Source organism: Colletotrichum godetiae (assembly GCF_030913485.1).
Source record: "Colletotrichum godetiae strain CBS 193.32 chromosome Unknown BDP55scaffold_26, whole genome shotgun sequence".
Lineage (NCBI taxonomy): Eukaryota > Fungi > Ascomycota > Sordariomycetes > Glomerellales > Glomerellaceae > Colletotrichum > Colletotrichum godetiae.
In genome coordinates, this window is record NW_026851274.1 from 67,938 (window position 1) to 88,393 (window position 20,456).

Below are 20,456 nucleotides of genomic sequence, written 5' to 3' on the forward strand. Positions count from 1 at the left end.
CCACTCGTCATGACGACCAACCATGAGATGGAACTTCTCGCTTTGCCATTTCGTGCCATTCACCAGTATTCTCTTGAATGCCTCCGTCCCTCACTTGGCCTCCCCCATTTCGGTTCCTCATCTCGAACCTTTTTGCCTCAGACACCTTATACATCTTGACCTTGCAAACGTCATTTCGTGCCTATGTTTCTAGTAATGAGGGACGCCAATGCTTTGCAAAATGAGATTCACGATGCTCAGAAATCCTTCACCGAGTATGAAGCCCTAAAACACAGCTTGCGTCAGCTACCATTTCTGGTCGCGTGTGGACACCTTCAAGTACTCACTGATGCCAGCACAATCAATGGCGTGCTCGACTCGCCTCGCCTGGAGACCCAGTACCAGCTTAGCAGGCCGCCAACAGTCCTGGCCAAGGTGAATGATGGGACGTTGTACATTCCTATCACCTCTGGGTCAGCCTTGCCTCTGTTCTCAATCAGGGAGATCATTATTTCCAAGTGACACATACCGACCGCCACGGCAATACCTCCCGGCACAAGGTAACGCCAAGCCTTGCCCGTGATCATGGTCCTGACAATAGTCGTGAAAGCAAATATGATACCAAAGCCGATTGCCCACTCGCGCGCCATGGGCGGTAAGCCCTTGCCCGTCACTAGCCTGGCTGTGAAGATCCATACATATCCCGTTGGGACCTGGAAGAGATCCCCCGGAATCGTGTACACTCTGAACAAGGTCGATCAGTCTCTGGGCAATAACTAGGGTTGGCATCGTAACCTACGCCGTGTACAGCTGGTACACAAAGGCACTGACCACAGCACCCGCTGTCGCTCCAATCACTTGGCCCCAGAATTGGGCTTTGGGCGCGGCTCCTAAAAGATGGCCTGTCTTGAGATCCTGCATCAAATCACCCGCTTGAAGAGCTCCCTAGGTTCGCCAAGTCAGCGTTCATCCCAGTCGAGTTAGTAACGTAGCACAAAGTTACATACGGCCTCGGACTAGGAAATTCAATTAGCGATTGCCCAATTACCAAGGTTGGAGGTTACTTGACCACTTACCACTGCACCCGCAACTAAGTTTATAAGCACACTGGACTTGTGTGACTGGGGAATGATTAGGGCGAAGAAAAGCTGCGCGAGCTTGCTGATGCCGGATACGGGGTTCAAGTCCGTCTCACCCAGTGCTCGGACACCCATAATGCTGAGTAGGAGAGCCATCAGCACGGCAACAACAGTGGCGTAGAGAGGAACCAGGTCGCCGAAGACTATGTGGATGGTGGTGATGCAGAGGAGAATGGATAGAACCAGCCCCACGGCAACAAGCTTGTTGTTGATTTGCTGGTCTTCTGGTGCGTCTACTTCGTCGGCACGAGCATCGCTTCCACTCGATGTCGAAAACCCACGATGAACCACAGAGGATCGCGACTCATCAGACAAGAGCCGGGAGGTACTTGTGACCTCTCCATCCTCATCTGTGTCCAGAGCAGTATACGTCCGGGTGGAATGACGGCTGGATCCAAAAAGCTTCTGCCAACCTAGCACAATTTCCTGCCATATGCCCGTCATACCTTCATTAGCGACATGCTGGGCCAAGGGGCGGAAAGCAATGTAACTGAGGCTGACAATGGCATCGGCAAGCATAATAGCTAGTGAGACCCAAACAATCCAGCCCTTGCTGCCCGTTTCCCAGTCGTCGATGGAACCGGGTGCCCAACCCCGATACTTGGCAAGCGGAGAGAGGACACCCCATCCTATCGCAGCACCTAGCAGCATGTGCAAAGTCGTCTCAGGGCCCATGATGATGCCCTGGCCAATGTAGGCCGGGCTCGGGTTCAGCGTCCAAAGCCAAATGCCTGCGGCATTGGTACCAAAGATGGGAATGCTTCGCAATGCAGGCAAAAAGTAGGAGGACAAAGTGTACAAGCCCGAGACCCCAAAGCAAATCAGCAGTAGCCTCACATTCTGAGCCCAGTCGTCCTGGGAGCCACTCTCGGGCATCTCGGAATTGGCATTCTCGGGATCCGCAACGTTGTGGTTACGGCTAGACTCCAGCGTCAAATCCGGCTTCGAATCTTGATCCGGTACGAGACTCGCGAAGCCGCCCGATACGGCGTCAGGACCGGCCTTCCGCGTCTGACCGTGGAGGACCCCGATGAGAACAGCAGTACTAAATCCGCTAGGGAAACGAAGCCTTTCTCGGATGATGACTTGTCGCCGACTGGTATTGGAGGTTAGACTAAAGCTTGGGGAGCAAGTTCTCTGCGGCCAACTCACAGAGGGACAGCAAAGACAACACCAAAATAACAAAGACCAAGAGACCATATGATCAACTTCCACAAGGGGATGTTGAGAGGTCCCTGTTCCTCGGGAGCCAAGAGATAGTTCATGGCGGGAATCTAAAAAAGAATAAGTTACGTGTCACCTATGGGCCTCGTCTGTTTCATCGCGTCAAGTTGCGGAGAGAAGTAACAATGCCTGGGATACGGGAGACATACCACACCGACAAATCCGCAGCCAAGTGGCATGATGGCCATACTTCCAGCCACGGTCTGCACGAGGACATTCTCAACAGGACTGAATGGAAGGCGCAGGTGCCTAGACATGGCCTTGAATATACCGAAACCCATCAAGCTAGCCGGCATGGTCATGGTGCTCACCCAACCCGTCTGCAGGCCAAAATACATGTTGGAGAAGCAAATGACCAAGCCGACCAGCAGGCCCACGGCAACACCGCGAAAGGTGAAGCTGCGGCCGTGGATGACAGGCCCTCGCTCGGGAGCATTCTCGGAGTAAGAATCACGCGTGATTGGGGTGTGGTTACTGCTGCTAACAGTATCGTGAGCGCCGTCATTGGCATCGTCACGATGTCCCCGATCAGGCGCCATGGTCAATGTCGTAAACCCTTGCTGGGCAGTGCTGCAACGCGAGAAGGTCGACCAGAGTGTTCAGAAGCGAGGTATTAGAAGGCGTTTTACAACTCGCTACTATGCGCGCCAAAAGCGTGCTGACCGACCTGGCGTTTGTATCGTTACTGGTCCGGCGGATGTGTGCATGGGAATGCCTATAAAGGACTAGAGCCGCAGGCCGTGCAATATTGACCGAGGGTGAAGATGAACTCGAAAGTGGCGTTGGTTGTTGTTCCAACTTTCTTTGGCTCACCCGGAGGTAGAAAGGGAACTTTGCGCGCAATGAGACAATGGTGATCAATTACATAAGGCAGCGAGCATACGAATACAGGCGGCGCTCCCCCTCACCGCTGCATGAAGTCGAGATATGAGATCCGTAATTGAATCCTTATCTTCCAGTTCCCCCTGCACGAGGAAGAGCTACCTAAGGAAATTGTTTCCATTCACGTCGGATCGGGGGCCACGCGACTCGTCCTTGCAGCCAGTGGACATGAAACAGCCAGCCAGCAAAAGGCACTAAACCAGTCCCGGTGCCGGTCCGGACGGAGTTCGGCAACAATTGGGAATGACGTGCTCAGCTGGAGAAACCAAGTGATGCTGCTTAATAAGCAATCACTTATTCTCTGAGAGCATCGTCACGTCCTCATTTTCAAAATATGAATCTTCTCAACACCTCTAACGTCTTGAAGCGAATATCTCCCGTCGCATACATTCATTCATAACGAGGTATTGGTGGTGTATTGTACATCCTGTCTTATTGTTTTCAAGAAGGAGGTGGCCCCCCTTTGTGCTTTTGAAATCAGAACCCAAAACTGTCAAGCAGCGAGCTTGAGTCCGGTTCCTGGAAAACGGTTGGGGTTGACTGTTTTCCCTGCCCGCTTGATCTCATCTCGGAATGAAGCTTCGACACCGGCAGATCTGCAACTACAAGCGAGCTGCGTCGGCGCAGTAGCTTCAGCGGGTTGACCTCACCGCCCAATCCATTCGTGACAGGCGGGGCCAGCTTGAGAAACTCCCAGTTGCGAACTGTTGTCATGTGAGCTTCATTACATCGTACGCATACCATTGCGGGAGAAATACCTAGGTCTAGTCCGAGAAGATCGCAACCCATTCGATCATAGAGCTTGGCACTATGGAGGACGAATTCCCATTCGACGCGTGGTGTAACCTTCGAGGCTCCGCGAAGAGTCTGGAGTGTTTTCTGCCGTAGCTGTGAGTACAACACCACCAACGCCGGGTCGTCCGTGAGGAACAATTTCGATTGCATGTTTGGAGAGCACGGCGTCTCAACAAGGGTGTAAACCGGCGACTACAACACCAAACATGCGTTAGGTACCAGTAGAAAACCGCAGGTTATTCGAGAGCCATGTAGCAAGACTTACAATCAAGGCCCGGACCGCCATATCCTTACGATTCAGCATCCAGAAGGCCCAGGATGCCAGCCAGCGGTTGCCCTCCTTGGCGGCCACAGCTAGTACCTCTTCTTCCAAAAGCCTCTTTAGCACCAGGCCTTGGTCTCCCTCGTAGACACGCGCGATCGCTACGGCAAGCTGAAGATCCTTGAGTTGATTCAAACAGACATTAACAGCATCTTGCAAGTGATCCGCAAGTAAGAAGAAAGCTGTGGCGTATTCTGTGTGCCCGCATGTTAGCCCTCGAAACTCACTGTTACACTTCACGACTCACCAAAGCGTCGCTTGCTTAGCAGCGCGTAAGCGTTCTTCAGCGCCGTTGTCCTCCATTTCGGGTCTTCAAAGTTGTTGGACAGCAACTTCTGCGTTGCCTTCTGCTCTCTATTCCAGTGAGCCATTCGCCAGAGTCCCTGAAGAACAGTCTTTTTCTTGAGAGCCAGGTAGTAAATGCTACAGTCGACTGGATTCTTCATCTCGCTCTTGGTGTACTCATTACGCGCAACGATTTCGAATTGTGCAAGCTACACTCATCGTTAGCTTATACACACACTGCTCGACGGTGCAGATAGGGCTTGTGTACCAAGGCGTTCCGATCGGTGAGCCACATGAACATACCGCTCTCTCGCGCATCTTCCCAGCGTAGTGCACCGTGGCATTGTTTGGAGACGAAATCAGTAAGAATATCCTGGCTGGTCGAGTGGTAGGCCCAGTTGATCTCTCGCCAGGACATTTGGATTTCACTTGTCCGGCCCTTGCGAAGCCCGTGCTGGCGGAAGAAGAGCATGAACCGCGCGCCATTCTCGTCCAGAGATCTGCGCTGTTTCTCAACAAGCCCAACGCATTCAACGATGTCGGCCAGCTGTATTTGCTCATGACCTGACAGCTGTTGGAGGCCAACCTTGGTGAGACGCTCATTGATGGCAAGTGCAGTTTCTTCGCTGAAAGGCTCCTCCAACTCGTCTGTCTCGTCGGCAGATACTTGTAGGTTGAAGTGAGACCCTACCTGGGACCCAGATGCTTGCATCGGCGAGGCCTAGTAACTAAGTTAGCCTCCGTTCCACCTTTGGTCCAAGTGACAGTCAATATAATGACCAAACGCCTTACCCCAGATGAGTAGAAAACCGCTGGTTCGAGTCCCAGGTAGTCATCGACCGTCTCACCCGCAATGAGGAACTTAAGAGTTCTGTGCAGTGCCATGACAATCGTTCGGACTATTGTGCTCTTCCCTGCAAGGATACATTGGCTCAAGAACTGAGGGTGGAAAACCGGCAAAGGGCCATTAAACCTCTGAACGGCGTCAAAAAGATCCCAGACGCCGTTCTTTCGGTGCGGCAGCTGCAGGCTGTTGATCAAAGAGCCGGATAGATCATACTCCCTGCCATGGACGAGCATTTGGTTACCTGAACCGATGACGAGATGTCCATCGCCCAGCCAGGTCGAATCTCCTATTGGGTGAGGAGTGAATTCGCGAATACTGATCTCTCGAACTGCTGCCCAGGCCGGACCCTTGTTTAAGTAGTCAAATCGCATCTGGCAGAGCAGAACTACCTTCGACTGGAAGCCAACGGCGAGGATAGACTGAGAATCTGGCGTCGAGGTCCAGTCGAGGTCTTGGATTGTGTTGTGTCTTCCATAGTCCTGCGTAAACTCAAGTCGAGCGCCACCGATATCCCAAATAAACAGCTGACACCTTGCGGAATCAACAATTGCAGCTTTTTTGAGAGTGCTGCCACTGACAAGAGCCGGCTCAACGAGGCCTGTCTCTGCTGAGGAGGTCGAGAGCCATCCGACACTTTTGCCCGTGTTACCGACCCTCGCTGTCCAGAAGTCAACCCGACCTGCGTGGGTATACGACACAGCAATGTCCCTGGCAAAAACATCGAGAAAGCCAGACGTGGCGGGGGTAGATCCCGCCGGGTCGACGGGGAGCATATATGCGATCCCTTCGGCGTCTTTCAGTTTGAATCTGCAAAACTCGCTGATCGATGTCTCCTCTTGGCCATTGGCATGTCCATCAGCACCTTGACTGGAGTATCGAGGTAAGTTGACTTCCCAAACAAGCCCTTCCTCCTCGGATGTGACAGTTGCAATGTGAGCAACGGCATACTCCTCGATTCGATGCCGAGGCAGAATCAACAAGCACAATGGTTTGCCTGAGATCTCGTACGATTGACTTGCGAGTAGTATTGCTTTCTGGTGCCGACAATCCCACAGAGATATCTTCTTGTGCTCAAGGAATATGACAAAACGGCCTTTGCGTAACACACATATTCGATGGATATGAGTGTTTCCCTGAATGACACTCTGGCGTGACAAACTCGTCTGACTGGTTTCGGAATGCGTCCAGACAATGCTTTCGCCTCCCTCGGTTCGAGATACAACAGCTCGACCACTGAAATTTCGAACCATTTTTTGGATAGGCGCTGAATGACCGGCCCAGATACAGCGCCGAGCAAGACGGTTTGACTTGTTCTTTGAGCCTAGGAAATCTACCAAGTCGGCGTCGTAAACTTGGATCTGACCGTCAAAGTCATGAACAAGTACATGCAGTCGCCCGGTGGCTCGGTCGCAATAGCTCTGTATGTTGACATACTGATCAGACCTGAAATCAAGCGCGTGTGACCTAAAGCTTGTCACTTTGATGGCAGCCTGTGACTTTCTCGTTTTGGAGCCCACGTCCTCGAAAGCAAATACCATCATGTTTCCAGTTGCGTCAGAGGCAACACAGAGCTCGGCGCTATTGTTGGCAAGGGAAATGAGACTTTCGAGAGCGGTATCTCGTGGTTCTTCCTTCACGGAACACCGCTGGAGGGCCAGTTCTGTAGCAGCAGAGACCTCTCTTCCATCAATGATGAAGGTGACGAGCGGTGCTGTAGGCGTGGTGGAACCAAGACTAGGATCTCGGAAGGATGAAGCCAAGTCGACGGACCCCCAGAGGTTCATGTGTCGAAAGGCATGCGTATCAGTGCCGGTCCATACTCGGACAATATTATCGGCGCACGTTGTAAAGAGAACGTTTTCAACAGTTTGGTCGGTATGCAGCGGTTTCCGCCAACGCAGGCTCGTTACTAGGTCTGGGTGGCGTAGGTAGGCCAGGTCGAAGCGCACATCTTCAGCACCATATGTCAAGCGGCGCCAGACCTTGACGAGACAATCGTGCGCGCCTACGCATGCTATGTATGCTGAATCATACGATATCTCTGCCAGTTTCACAGAATTCGGAAGAGGTTTATTCCATAGCTGTTCCGGCTCGTTGGCGGTTGAGTATAAGTATAGAGCAGAGTGGGCTACTAGGAGCTCCTCGTTGCCGCCCCAGCTTAGAGAAACCCCCTTGGCAGCATTTTGATGGTCGGGCACTGGGTACGATGATTGTAGACCCCACTGATACGCAGGAATGTCGTCAGCTTTTGTTCGCAAACTAGTATGGGCGACAGGTGCGGAATGGGTGACAGAAGGGGAGATGGACTCCAAGGGCGAAGGCAATGCCGCGTTGGTATAGAGAACGAACTCACCTTCAGCGCATTTTCGGTCTGCCCAAAAGGTTTATAGACTCTAATGACGGATTCGGTGCAGGTCGCAACCTTTCCAGAGGATTCGTCGAAGGCCACGGCCTGCAAGTGGCTCGGATCGTCGTCGTATACTGTCTGAAGGATGGTGTCGGCATCACCAAGGATAGTGAACGCGCTGCCGGTTATGTAGACCTGAATGGACCAAAAGTCAGCACCACGGTAGCAATGATGATATGAGGGCATCGGAGCGTGGTCAAGTTGCTCACATTGAAGTGCCTCGAGTCCCAGAAGCCCGTCGCAAGAGCTTGAAGCCCAGACCTCGGCCTACCTGGGAGGACTGCTCTCATCCTACTAGCAAGAAAGCCACAGCAGCATTGCTTAAGCGGACGTATTGCCGGGTCTCCTTGGTCGATCGTTGTCGAGTATCGTTGTCGAGTATCGCGGGTCGGGTTTTGGTGAGGACCTGAGACGTGGGAGGTCTTTCCAAAGGCTCCTCGTGTGGTTTGCGGTGCGAATTGAGCTCTGTCATAGACCAAGTTCGATGAATGCGAGTGTTCTGAGGAGCTTAAACCTGGACCATGCTAAGGTACCTCAGGTAAGGTACCCAGGCGTGCCGGGTAGGTTACGTATCCGTACTAACACCGTAGGTATGCGCGCTGCGCACTGCAGCAAGTGTCCCGTCGCGGCGTCGCCAGGTTCATAGACCCCCAAGGTGACTGGAGGTGCGGAGTCAGAACGTCCCGGTCGCATCTGTAGGCATTTGAAGGTACCTAAAGGTATCCGTAGGTACTCCGTAAGGAAATCCAACAACCTAACTGATAAGATAAAGCACCTTAGTAAGTGCCTGCCTACCCAGGTAAGGTACCTACCAGGACAAAATAGGATGTCGGGCAGCGCAGGACTAGCTGTCTGCTTATTACCACCACCATTACTATGAGCACTATACTACGCCTTCCAAAGGGTTATTTATACGGAATATAGAGAGAATAGAAAAAGAACAACAGCAGTAGCAATGATTGGAATAATATCAGTGATCGTGCGTTGATTATATAAACAGGAGAAATAAAGGCAAATGGGCGGCAAGTCGCCCTCTTGCCTACCTTTCTGGGCACCTTTGACACGAATACATCACCTTACTTTAAGCTGATGATGTTGCGCATCTGTTGCACCAAGTAATTACTCCAAGAAGAAACACTAGTTTACAGTTCTTGCCAAAAGGCTTTGTTTGTCATACAAATCTACCTAGTCTGGGTATACTGGGTAAAGGTTTCCAAACACATGAATTATATCCACATGACCATAGCGTATCACCTGTTCTCACAAAGGGTCATCTTGCACTCCGCCCAAGTCCCATCAACCACCACTGCCAACATCCGCTGTATTCTTCTTAGCTCCTCGCCGTGTCCCGGCTACAGAGAGCCTTTGCGCCTGTGCGAAGGAGAGGCTGCTCATTTGGCCAGTCCCAGCTGCGGGCACGCTTCGGTTGTACCGTTCTCGGAGTTCTCGTTCGAATGGCGTTGGGAGGGGAGCAAAAGGTGTCATGGACGGAAGCCTCACAGAAGAAGCCATACCCGTCCACCGGGTCGGCGTATCCGCCACAACTCCATCAGCATCGGGTCCTGACCCGGTTCCGTCGTGATCATCGTCGTCGGCCGTTGGCTCAACTTCTTGGATCCTGGAACCCCTAAGACTTGGTCCACTAGGTCGTTCGTGAATTGCTCTCGAGAGTGGTAGCGAGGTGCGACCGGCCACGAAGCCAGCTCCTCTCCTTGAGCTGCCGAGACTAGCTCTGAGTGTCGTTGACTGGTGAGATATGTTCAAATTCCTGTCCCCCTTCCAATGTAGCAGAAGACGTCGTACAGCCTTCTTGCTGTTCCTCTCCCTAACGTCCAATGCCACGTATTCTCGGCTCTTCAACTGCAGTAAGGATGATTGCCACTGGCTCCACCAGCGTGACTTCAGGTTCACTGACCAAGCCTGGTTGACGCGGTCCTCTTTGACTGCGACATCTTGGGACATGCCGTCCCATTCGTCCACCCATGCAGCAGTCAAAAGCTTACCTGTGCCCCAGTCGCGGCTGCTCTCGTCTCGCCACAATTTCAACATGTGAACAAGACGATCATGTTCCACCACGATGTGGTGCTGGTCTGCTTTCCAGCCCAAGTTTCCGTGAGCACGAGTAGCTGTCTTCCACAGATTGAGATAGCCCTTCGTGAAGGTAGCCTTGACGTGCTGTCTGCATCGGGCGTAAGATTTCCGAGTCCCTGACCTCCAAGCCGATCTGGATCGCCATGTCTTGAGTGTACGTGTGGCACTAATGTAAAAACAACCGCGCTGCACCCACTTCTGGAGGTTTCTTTTCTCACCGACGTCGATATGCCACATTTCCAATGCCTTTTGCGCTCCTTGATGCGCTGCAAACCGACGCGATCTCGTGCTCGCCTTGGCGACTATTGAAGCTTGTCGTTGCCAATTGCCAAGAACTTTGGTCTTCAGCAGGCGATCTGATATGGCCATAAGGGAACTCGCACCTCGCCAAGGTCTAGGCAAGGCAATGCCAGACACAGAATCTACAGTAATCCCGCGGCTAAAGGCGTTGGTCTGCCCAAATGTCGGTGGCGCTCTGCCGGCGCTTTGCCACCTTGACAAGCAGCTGCGAACGAGCTTGAGTTCCATCTTGGACTTGAAAACCTCCACCCTTGAATCAAGATGCCATTGGTGTAGGGGGCCCTGGACGGCATGGTATCTGCGGAATGCCGCAGCATCTCTCAGGTGAGACGTTGCCTGGTGGGACCATGTTTTCAACACCCGAAATCTCCCATATTCTTCATACAAATCCTCCATGTGTGACCCTAGGCCTTGTAAAGATGAACAAGCCGAATACCATTGTCGCAAATAGATGGGCACAGTGCGCGGCGGATGAAGAGGTTCCGTCGGGGTTAGGCATGAGGTCGACCATTGTTTGAGGGCGTTCTGGACCGTATTCCGTTGGGCATGAGCTAAGGCGGCATTTTCTGTAGCAAAGTCATCACCGGCGCGCCTGAGCCATGAGGCCATCAGACGGAAAGTAAACACGCGACGACCCCGAATCCTAGTCTCAGCCGTCACCAGCTCCCACGGGTCGAAGTGACGCATCCGCAAGATGTGTCTCCTGGCTAATGCCATTCGTTCGAGCTTGTCGAGAGCGTGTTGTTTCCAGTGTGACAATCCTCTGAGGAGCAATAAGTACCCCTTCACCTTGGTCGATTTCCATTCCAAAAGCGCGTATCTTGCTTCATCATCAGGGTCTTCATTGATTCCGTCGTCAACCACTCGCTCTGCTTCAGCACCTTCAATCCTGCCTTTAGAGAGTTCTTCGACTAGTTGCTGTTGCCTGTCTGATTGATGAGCGGCAATCCCCTGGACTTTAGGTTCATGCACAACAGGCACATGTACTAGAGGCTCCTGAGCACTGAGCTCATGTTCACGAGAATCGTGTGTCTCAGTATCAGGGGCAACATGGTCTTCCGTGACCTCAGAAACCCTGGTTCCATTTCGAACTGGTTCTGGGGCAGTGGCATCGGCACTGGTGCCCGCGCTGATGCTGGTCGTATCAGGCGGAAGCAGCCAATTCACCGTTCGTACGGGTTTTGTCCGTATGGGTAGAGCGGTCGCCTCAGTCTCATTCACAAGGTGGATATGGGACGCCTCGATGGGCTGAACCGTGGTGTCGCTGGCGCCACGTTGTCCAATGGTTCCAGACACGGACTGCCGGCTTTGGCGGCTTTGTTCTGTGTTTCCAGCCGTTGAGGGTGTATAGCTGTGGGATGGCGGTTTGGCATGGTTGATAGACTTCAGATCCAAGTGGTTTGGTACCAGGCCAATGCGCGTCAGCCTTGGGGGAGATTCATCATCGTCCGAGTGATATGGTGCTTGCGCTTGCGAATGTTGGAGAGGCGCGTATTGGTCTCGCGGTGCAAGCTCGACCTTGTTGGAGGACTCGTCTTCGGACGTGTCAGAGTTCCGGTCGGTGTCCGTAGGCGCAGGCTGTGGCAAAGAAGCCTCTTCATATTCGGCTCCGTCTTCGTTTTCGTCGCCGTCGCCGTTGTCTGATAATACCCTGGACCCGTCGCTTCCGAATTCAAGGCCAATGCCCATTCTTGACAAGACGGCGTGGAGCTTCTCCTGAAGTGACCCTTCGCCACGTTCGCCGCCGACGCGGAATACGAGGCGCGAGATGTGGTTTTCCTCTTCCGGATCAATGCCGAAGACCGGGAGTACGGCGTCATAGGCCTGGAACAAGGCATTTGTTGCCAGTCGCTCTCCCTCGGGAAGGAGTTCGAGGTTCTGTTGGGCTGCCGTGACGACATGATGTAGTATGGCGATTTCTGGTAGAAGTCATCAGACGAGTGCACTTCGCGATCGTAGGGATGGTGGGTGTAGGCGATGCTGCTGTGCAGACTGTGTAGGCGCACTTGGAGCTGCACTTACCGTGGTCGCTGTAATAGGAATCCGAGCTTTGGACAGACACAAAGCTAGATATGCCGTCACGGGGGGCCAGCACTGGGCGATGCGGCAGCGACGGCATGTGAACTGGCGCCAGGCTGGGAGCATAATAGAATGGCCGTGGAAGAGTTTGTGGCGGTGGTGGTGGTAGATGATGACAGTGGTAGTGATAGTCGATTGAAGCTTGCCTTCGTAATGCTAAGGAGCCAGATTTGTCTCCGGTGATGGTGTACGGTTGGGCAAGAATGCTGGATACATTTGATCGCGACAAACTGTACTGTTGACAGCGGATATCGGAGGGGACTGAAAGAGCTTCACGTCTTGCAGCGGTGATTGCTTAGGTAGCGGGTGTCTAGTCGCGTCGCAAGAATCGCAAGTCGGAATGATGGCGATACGTAGGTCGTGGCGCTGCCATGTCCACCGCGCGCTGCGGGTCAGGCGCGAAGGAGGCTAAGGTACGAGGTAGCAATTGGCTGGCGAAGGCGACGATGGATGATTCCCCAAAATCGAAGTTGATGGGAACAAGGCCGGGTGTCACAATAGGTAGGTAAGGTATATTGTGAACCGTCAGCTGCTTCCTCCACTTGCAGCAGTCTTGAACAGACACATATGTTTGCAAGTATCGGCAGGTGGTCAAGCCATGGCCACTCCCAACCCCGTCTTTATTTTCTCTTCCTATTCTTTTCTCTCTTCCCGTCTGTTTATTTCGCGTCCTATGGCGGAGCAGTGCGCCGACCAAGGTAGCCGCTGTGGGTACGTTATTGTTGGCTGGGCTGCCATTGATCCTGGTGTCGCGACGCATTGCTGATAGGTCAGTTTGCTCGAACTCATCCATGGTGTGTCGCTGGAACCCAGAGCTTGTGCCCTGTGCTGCTCCCGTCCCCCGCCACAGCTGATTCGATTTATACTTCCTGAGGTACCTTGGGCAAGGTGCCTCACCTTAACTTTACCTATCTAGTACCTTAGGCATTAGCACTCTATCTCAAGGTAAGATAGCTTATGTAGATAACCGAGCCTCCTTGGCTTGAATATATACTTCTTATTCAATGAGCAAGCACATTAAGAACGCATTGCTCTAATGGAGGCAACTAGAGTAGGAAGGCCAGTACCTAAGGTAGCACACCCACCACCACCACCACCACCACCTAAGAATCCTCACCTCGACGATTGTCAGTGTTTAATAAGTAAGGTAGCTTTGGCCGCCATTGTGACGGCGAAATTTCAATTAGTTGCGCAACAATCACATCTTGCATTGTGCTTCTACCTCCCTTTACCCGAGGCCCATCTCAAGCAGCTGCCATGGTTCGCACACGGCCCATCCAGAAGTTTGCAGCCGCAGTTGGCCAGTGTACAGCAGAGGTCAGTCATTCAGTCGTGGCACTCGGTCTAGCCACGCGATTTCACGCCGCGAAAACGTACTGACCAAGATATAGACCTCCATGTACGGCAAATGCATCGTTGCCGACTACAACTCTGTCCACAAGGATAAGTGTTTGAAGGAGTTTCTCAGACTGAAGGATTGCTATCTTGTATATCTCACCACTATGCCCCTTCCTACCTCTGCCTTCACCGAGTCTACTACGTCACTAACGCTCGAGTTTTCCATCAAAAGGTCGCTGCCCGCAAGGCAAAATAATCATGGAAGAAGCATAATATACCAACATCTTAATCTCTCGAATCTTGTTGTGGTGAATTCACTTTTTTTCTTTTGACTTCCAAGTCTTCGTCACTTTCATCTGCTCATGCACCAGGAATCTAAGCTACCTAAGGCAGAGTTGCACTCACTGCAAACCTATCACCTAAAGCTCGAGCAGACGGAGCAAGAACGTCGCATGCTGCACTTCTTGCTCCTCTTCTGCAATCACTCCCTTCTCCTCTCCGCTCGGCACCTCGCCTTCCACCTTGGTGACTTCGTGCTTTTCCACCGGTTTACGGAGTGCCTTCTCAATGACCTTGGTCTGTGAGATGAACACTTCTTCGAGGCCAATGTTGTCAGGATCGCTGATGACCTTGTATTCCATCTTGATGTCATCCGTCGGCTGCAGCTTGGCCTTCTTTCTGAGACGCTGTACGCGATTGATAATCTCTCTTGCAAGACCCTCGTGTGCCAGTTCCACATGAAGCTCCGCATCCAGGATGGTGAGAACATCATTGTCCGAGTTCGTCTCCAGGTTCTTCGAGGACTCATCCTCCTTCAAGCCTCTTCTCACAACAAGATCGCCTTCCTCCAGCTTGATTCCATCAACGAGAATCACTTTCTTCTCTGAGTATTCCTTGACAGCGTCGCTGCTGAGCGTCGGGAGCGCCTTCTTGACGCGCGCCATGTCCTTCTTGAGCTTCTTACCTAGCACGGGCCAGTCGGCAGTAACGCTATACTGGACGTTGTACTTGGCCTCGTCGGATGTAAGGACCAGATCTCTGACGTTCATCTCCTCCTTGATGTATGATGAGAGGGATTCGAGATCTTCGAGATACTGGGGGTCGCGATGAATGACCACGAGCGTCTTCAACGGGGTCTTGAGACCGACCGCTCTTCTCTCGCGAGACACTCTGACCAGATCAATAACCCTCTGCATTCTGCCGACTCTGCGCTCGACAACCTCGTCAAACAACTCCTGGCGCACCTCGGGGAACGGCAAGAAGTGGACACTGCGCGCGTCTTCTGCCTCGGCCTCCTTAGGGATGAAGGGACGGAGCTTCTGGTAAATGGTGTCGGTGATGAAGGGAGTGAAGGGAGCAAGGCCGCGGCATAGCGTAAAGATGACCTCGAAGAGGGTGTTGAGCGCATGCTGGGTGTCCTCGACTCCATTCTCACCCTTGAGACGTCTTCGGTTGAGCTTAATGTACCAGTTTGTGGTGTTTTCAATAAGCCCGAGCAGACGCGGAACGACAGTGTAGAGTCGGTAGGCTGGTAGGGAAGGCGCGTTAGCGAGGCTCATGAAGAAAAGTGCAATAACCTCAACGTACCGCTCATCTCCTGGTTAACGAATTGCAGCAAGCTCTGACAACTAGCCAGGATCCACCGATCCATCACATTCTCGTTACTCGACAGGGCCTTTGGGCTCCAAGTGTAATCGATGCCCTCTACCTTCTTGAGCAGCGTCACCTGGCCTTCAAAGAATTTGTAACTGTTCCAGAGAGGTAGCAGGACCTTTTGTACGACCTCCTTGACGCCGGACTCCTTAAATCTCAGTGGTTCAGCACGCACGACAGGCGAGTTGATGAGATAGAGACGGAGGGCGTCGGAACCGTACTTGTCCATGACCAAATCAGGGACCGGGTAGTTCTTGAGGCGCTTCGACATCTTCTTTCCGTCCTCGGCCAGAACTATGCCGTTGACGACGCAGTTCTGGAACGGAATCTTGCCGAAGAGATGCGTGCCGAGGACAAGCAGGGTGTAGAACCATCCTCTAGTCTGATCCAAGCCTTCGGCAATGAAGTCACCAGGGAACGACTTCTCGAACTTTTCAACATTCTCGAAGGGATAGTGCTGACTGGCGTATGGCATACTGCCAGATTCAAACCAGCAGTCGAACACTTCCTCGATGCGTCTCAGAGTACCCTTGCCCATTTTGCTAGGGATCGTAATATGGTCGATGCTGTCTCGGTGAAGATCAGACAAGTCTCCAGTGTAACCACTCAGGTCACGCAACTCCTGCACACTGCCGATACACACTCGCTCTTCCAAGTCATCGCTGACCCATAGTGGGATAGGAGTACCCCAGTAACGGTTTCGTGAGACGTTCCAGTCACGGGCGTTCTCGATCCAGCTGGCGAACCGCCTCTCCTTGACAAAAGAGGGCACCCAATGGGAGCCTTTGATGTTCTCCAGCATCTGAGGGATGATCTCGGGAATGCGGACGAACCACGAGGGGACCGCGCGGTAAATAAGAGGGGTGTCGGAACGGTAGCACATGGGGTATGAGTGCTTCAGCGTGGAGTCGACCACAATCTTCCCAGTGCCCTTCAGGTGCTTGATGATGTGCTTGTCAGCCTCCTTGACGTGCATACCGGCGAAATCAGAGACGCGGCTGGTGAAGTGACCGCTATCGTCAATAGGGTCAGGAGGCGCCCTGTTCTCAGTGACAATGCCAGCTGCAACGGCGACGTTGTAATCGTCCTCACCGAAAGCGGGCGCCTGATGGACGATGCCGGTACCACTGTCATCAGTAATGTAGGTGGCATTCAGTACCCTGAAGGCAACGTCCTTGTACTCTTCGTAGAAGTAGTTGAAAGGGGGCTCGTACTTCCAGCCAAGCATGGCCTTGCCGCTGATCTTTTCAAGAATCTTGAATTTGGCCTTCTTCACATCCTTGTACAGAGTGCCAAGAAGTTTCTCGAGAAGAATGTACTTCTTGCCTGACTTCTCGTCGAGAATCTTGATGTATTCGAGATCAGGGTGTGTGGCTAGGCCGAGATGCGAAGGCAAGGTCCACGGAGTCGTCGTCCATGCCAGCAGGTGAGTCTCGGGGTCTTCGATCAGGGGGAACGAGATGACGATCGCAGGGTCGCTGACATCCTGATAGTTCTGATTGGCCTCGAAGTTGCTCAATGCTGTGGTCAGGGCTGTTGAGTAAGGCATGACACGATGGCCCTGGTAGACAGCGCCTTTGTCGAACAGCTGCTTGAATACCCACCATTCGGACTCCATAAAAGTAGGATCCATGGTCTTCAGGTAACGGGTGTTAGTAACTTTCAGTGAGCAAGGTCAAATGATGCGTGATCTTACCTTGTAGTCGTTATCAAAGTCGATCCAGCGGCCGAGTCTCTCAACTGTATGGCGCCACTCTTGGCTGTAGCGCATGACAATAGATCGGCATTCAGCATTGTAGTTCTTCAGTCCCAACTTCATGACAGCAGCCTTGCCAGAGATGCCCAACTTCTTATCAATCTCGTGCTCGATGGGTAGTCCATGGGTGTCCCAGCCGAAGCGCCTTTCGACGTGGAAGCCCTTCATGGACCAATATCTCGGGATGATATCCTTGATGGTGGAGGCCAGCAAGTGGCCATAGTGAGGAAGACCGGTGGCGAAGGGAGGGCCATCGTAAAAGGTGTAAAGGGGTTTTCCCTGTGTCAACTCGAGCTGCGCGTGCGATGCATGTCAGTGTGGGAACACACACAAACACAGAATGGCATCAAAGCAAACACAGAGTGCGACTGCTGCGTCTGGAGCCAAAAGAGATGCGGCTTACCTGACGCTCGAAAGCTTTGATCTCACGCCATCTCTGGAGAACAGCCTCCTCCTCCTTGGGGAAGTCAATAGACATGATGTTGGGCGAAAGGCGACAGAGTCGGAGTCAAGAACCGCGTAAGGGAACGTAGCCTGGTTGCGGTTTGCGGCTCTGCCGAACCAGATATTGTCACACCAAAAACAGTAGTGGATTTGGTCGGCCGATGTTTCGTCAAGTAGGGGAGGAGGGAACTGCGCCGGTTGTGGAGATGAACGAAGCCAAAACCTCAAAATACGGCAAATTCGTAGGAAGGCCACGAAAAAGCGTCAATGGGTCATGTGAGTCAAAACCCAAGATGCTGAGGATATGGATCTGTGAGTACGTGGGCGACTTGGGGGTTGGAGGGGTACAGTGGGAGAAGTGAGTCAGTGGGGTAATTTTTTCTCAATTGACTTATCGAGCGCGGGGCAATCGACCAAGTCATTTCAGACTCCCGGCATTCACTCACCTTCCCTTACCTTAGTCATCTCAGCATGGACACTTGGGTGAGCACTACCAATAGGGTACCACGTACCTAGGTATTCATACGAACACTCCGCACAGAGGAACCTAGAATACTTTGAGAGTACCTACATCTCTAAGGTACCTGGGCGTGCTAAGGTAGGTAGGTAAGGAATGAGGAGGAGTGCCCAAGCGCTGCGTGACTGAGGTGGTCCATTCATCCACAGACCTTAGGTACCTTCTAGGTAGGTAGGCAGTGGTAGGTTGACCGTACGGGCGCTGTTAGGCCTGCCCCAAGACCGTAAGGTACCGAACGGAAGTAACCAAGGAGCCTTGCCTTACCTTAAGGCACCTAGGAGGCGGAGCAACGTGAGATCTCAGTGGAAGGTGCCCTGCAGGTCGATTGGTGTCTCCCAGCACCCAAGCAACCACATTCATCACAAGAGCAACGCCTCCAGTTCTCAAGTCTTTCCCGGCGGGATCGTCGTCCGCCGTGTATCAACGTAAACAAGACCCCGACCCAGACTCGGCACAACATCCCCCATCGGCCTGTCTCCTCTCTGCCTCCCTCACTCGAACTGCGCTCTTCGCCCCGTCTCCAACAGACCACCCATCGCCGCAAAACATACAGCCTCTGTCGACGAAGCCCGGCTAGGCTGTACCACATTGAACAGCTCGAATCTCAGCCCACCGCACCCTCGGTATCAGCTACCGACCATCGCCAGCGACCCCGTCTCAGGAGCTGCCTGTAGTCGTGATCAGCTTCTGCCTGCACGCTCATCACAATCGAGATCGGAAACCACACCTATTTGTGGCCTTACAATCAAGTCGCCCGGCAGCTACCACGAAAGATCTATTACTTGGCCCAGCCTACCACCTTCGTCATGTCATTTCTCTTCGGCCGGGCTCGGACAAGGCCTGCCGTTGACCTACCCAAACAAGCCAGAGACCACGTAACGAAGCTCGAAGGTCCAAATGGCGCCGCCAAGGTTGGTTCCACCCTTCATCTCTGCCTAGTACTTGCTCGACCTCTAACGTCTATACCTATTACAGGCCGAAGAGCTTGCAAAAGTCCTAAACCAGATGAAGTTTATCTTACAAGGAACCCATGGTACAACTCTCACCTGCAGCCTCTTTCGAAACCTGCCGTTAACTTAAGTCAGAGTCCGATAGTAGCCCGGAACAGATATACCAACTGGTCACTGGCTTGATTGAAGAAGATCTGCTCTACTTGCTGGCAGTGAACCTATGGCGTCTGCCCTTCGAGTCCAGAAAAGATACCCAGGTTATTTTCTCCTACGTTTTCCGCTTCCGCCCGCCTACAGCGTCTCCGAAAAGCGATCCTCTAGCTCTGTCTTATGTCGTCAACAATCGCCCACAAGTCCTCCTCGAACTGTGCCGCGGCTACGAACACAAAGAGAGTGCAACGCCTGCCGGCTCTGTACTTCGAGAAGTTCTCAAGTCGGAGGCTGCTGCCGCCATCATTCTCTACGACGACAATGAGGAGTCTGGGTCCAGCAACAAGGGCATCAACTTGATTGACAGGGACCGGCGACAGAGCGGCGAGGGCGTCTTTTGGAGATTTTTTGACTGGGTCGACAAGAGCTCCTTTGAAGTAGCCGCGGACGCATTCACCACATTCAGGGTAAACTCTCTTGCTCCCAGGGGTTAAAAGGGTTCAAACCCACGTCGCTAACACTCACATCTTGCAGGAACTTCTCACAAAACACAAGGAGCTGGTGCCGAGATACCTCTCTGTAAACTTTGACCTATTCTTCGACAAGTACAACAACATACTTGTGCAGTCAAACAGCTACGTTACCAAGCGACAGTCCATCAAGCTTTTGGGTGAAATCCTGCTGGACCGGTCGAATTATAGCGTCATGACGGCTTATGTTGACCGTGGAGAGCACCTCAAGATCTGCATGAATCTTTTGAGAGATGATCGCAAGATGGTGCAGTACGAGGGCTTTCATGTTTTCAAAGTCTTTGTGGCCAACCCCCATAAATCCATTGCGGTCCAAAAGATCCTGCTCATGAACCGGGAAAAATTGCTTACATTCCTTTCTCACTTCTTGGAGGATCGAACTGATGACGAGCAATTCATCGATGAGAGAGAATTCTTGATCAAGCAGATCAGGAATATGCCATCGAACCCAGTGCCGCCTCAGAGACATGGCATGCCAGGCGGTGGTTAGGTCGCCGCCAGGCAAACGGGTTATATTGCCTCAGGGCCTAATTGTAATGCAATAGGCATATGACTTGCGTTACCGAGTCCTCTTCATTGAACGGGCCTACATTGCATTCGTCGTTGGGTTGTTATTAGCAGTGGTATGGAAGGGTTGGGAGATGCAACGTTGGGATCTGCATTTGCGCGGCGTTTGAGGTGGGGTTTCCAAAGACAAGGAAGACATCAGGCATTAGGTCCTTATGAATGTATTGCTCTTCATCGATCGACAAACGATAGCGAGAAGCG

The 20,456-nt window shown here is 52.6% G+C and overlaps 6 protein-coding genes across 6 annotated transcripts; 2 read left to right on the plus strand and 4 right to left on the minus strand.

Annotated features, from left to right (window-relative positions):
• Window positions 1-189: 189 nt before the first annotated feature.
• Window positions 190-2,881, minus strand: BDP55DRAFT_729673 (OPT oligopeptide transporter; the record flags this gene model as incomplete). The annotated part of the gene is made up of 8 exons (XM_060579597.1): window positions 190-264; window positions 327-439; window positions 509-723; window positions 779-924; window positions 987-995; window positions 1,056-2,214; window positions 2,271-2,392; window positions 2,492-2,881. The coding sequence occupies 8 exons, from the start codon at window positions 2,879-2,881 to the stop codon at window positions 190-192; spliced, it is 2,229 nt and encodes a 742-aa protein (XP_060428279.1).
• Window positions 2,882-3,291: 410 nt separating this feature from the next.
• BDP55DRAFT_180123 (WD repeat domain-containing protein) lies at window positions 3,292-8,267 on the minus strand. Its single transcript, XM_060565814.1, has 7 exons — window positions 8,090-8,267; window positions 7,827-8,015; window positions 5,419-7,695; window positions 4,895-5,347; window positions 4,589-4,835; window positions 4,285-4,535; window positions 3,292-4,211 (listed from the first exon to the last, which is right to left on the minus strand). Exons 1-7 carry the CDS (start codon window positions 8,168-8,170, stop codon window positions 3,702-3,704), a joined length of 4,008 nt encoding a protein of 1,335 aa, XP_060428280.1. The 5' UTR covers window positions 8,171-8,267; the 3' UTR covers window positions 3,292-3,701.
• A 909-nt stretch (window positions 8,268-9,176) lies between these two features.
• BDP55DRAFT_554368 (uncharacterized protein) lies at window positions 9,177-12,390 on the minus strand (the record flags this gene model as incomplete). The annotated part of the gene is made up of 2 exons (XM_060569385.1): window positions 9,177-12,190; window positions 12,294-12,390. The coding sequence occupies 2 exons, from the start codon at window positions 12,388-12,390 to the stop codon at window positions 9,177-9,179; spliced, it is 3,111 nt and encodes a 1,036-aa protein (XP_060428281.1).
• A 1,058-nt stretch (window positions 12,391-13,448) lies between these two features.
• BDP55DRAFT_667131 (uncharacterized protein) lies at window positions 13,449-13,985 on the plus strand. The gene is made up of 3 exons (XM_060575155.1): window positions 13,449-13,667; window positions 13,742-13,837; window positions 13,921-13,985. Exons 1-3 carry the CDS (start codon window positions 13,608-13,610, stop codon window positions 13,942-13,944), a joined length of 180 nt encoding a protein of 59 aa, XP_060428282.1. The 5' UTR covers window positions 13,449-13,607; the 3' UTR covers window positions 13,945-13,985.
• On the minus strand, window positions 13,986-17,902 carry BDP55DRAFT_584401 (isoleucyl-tRNA synthetase). Its single transcript, XM_060570859.1, has 4 exons — window positions 17,501-17,902; window positions 17,038-17,391; window positions 15,276-16,977; window positions 13,986-15,216 (listed from the first exon to the last, which is right to left on the minus strand). Exons 1-4 carry the CDS (start codon window positions 17,573-17,575, stop codon window positions 14,108-14,110), a joined length of 3,240 nt encoding a protein of 1,079 aa, XP_060428283.1. The 5' UTR covers window positions 17,576-17,902; the 3' UTR covers window positions 13,986-14,107.
• An 854-nt stretch (window positions 17,903-18,756) lies between these two features.
• BDP55DRAFT_180476 (Mo25-like protein) lies at window positions 18,757-20,347 on the plus strand. Its single transcript, XM_060565816.1, has 4 exons — window positions 18,757-18,969; window positions 19,034-19,091; window positions 19,144-19,625; window positions 19,693-20,347. Exons 1-4 carry the CDS (start codon window positions 18,865-18,867, stop codon window positions 20,176-20,178), a joined length of 1,131 nt encoding a protein of 376 aa, XP_060428284.1. The 5' UTR covers window positions 18,757-18,864; the 3' UTR covers window positions 20,179-20,347.
• The last annotated feature ends 109 nt before the right edge of the window (window positions 20,348-20,456 follow it).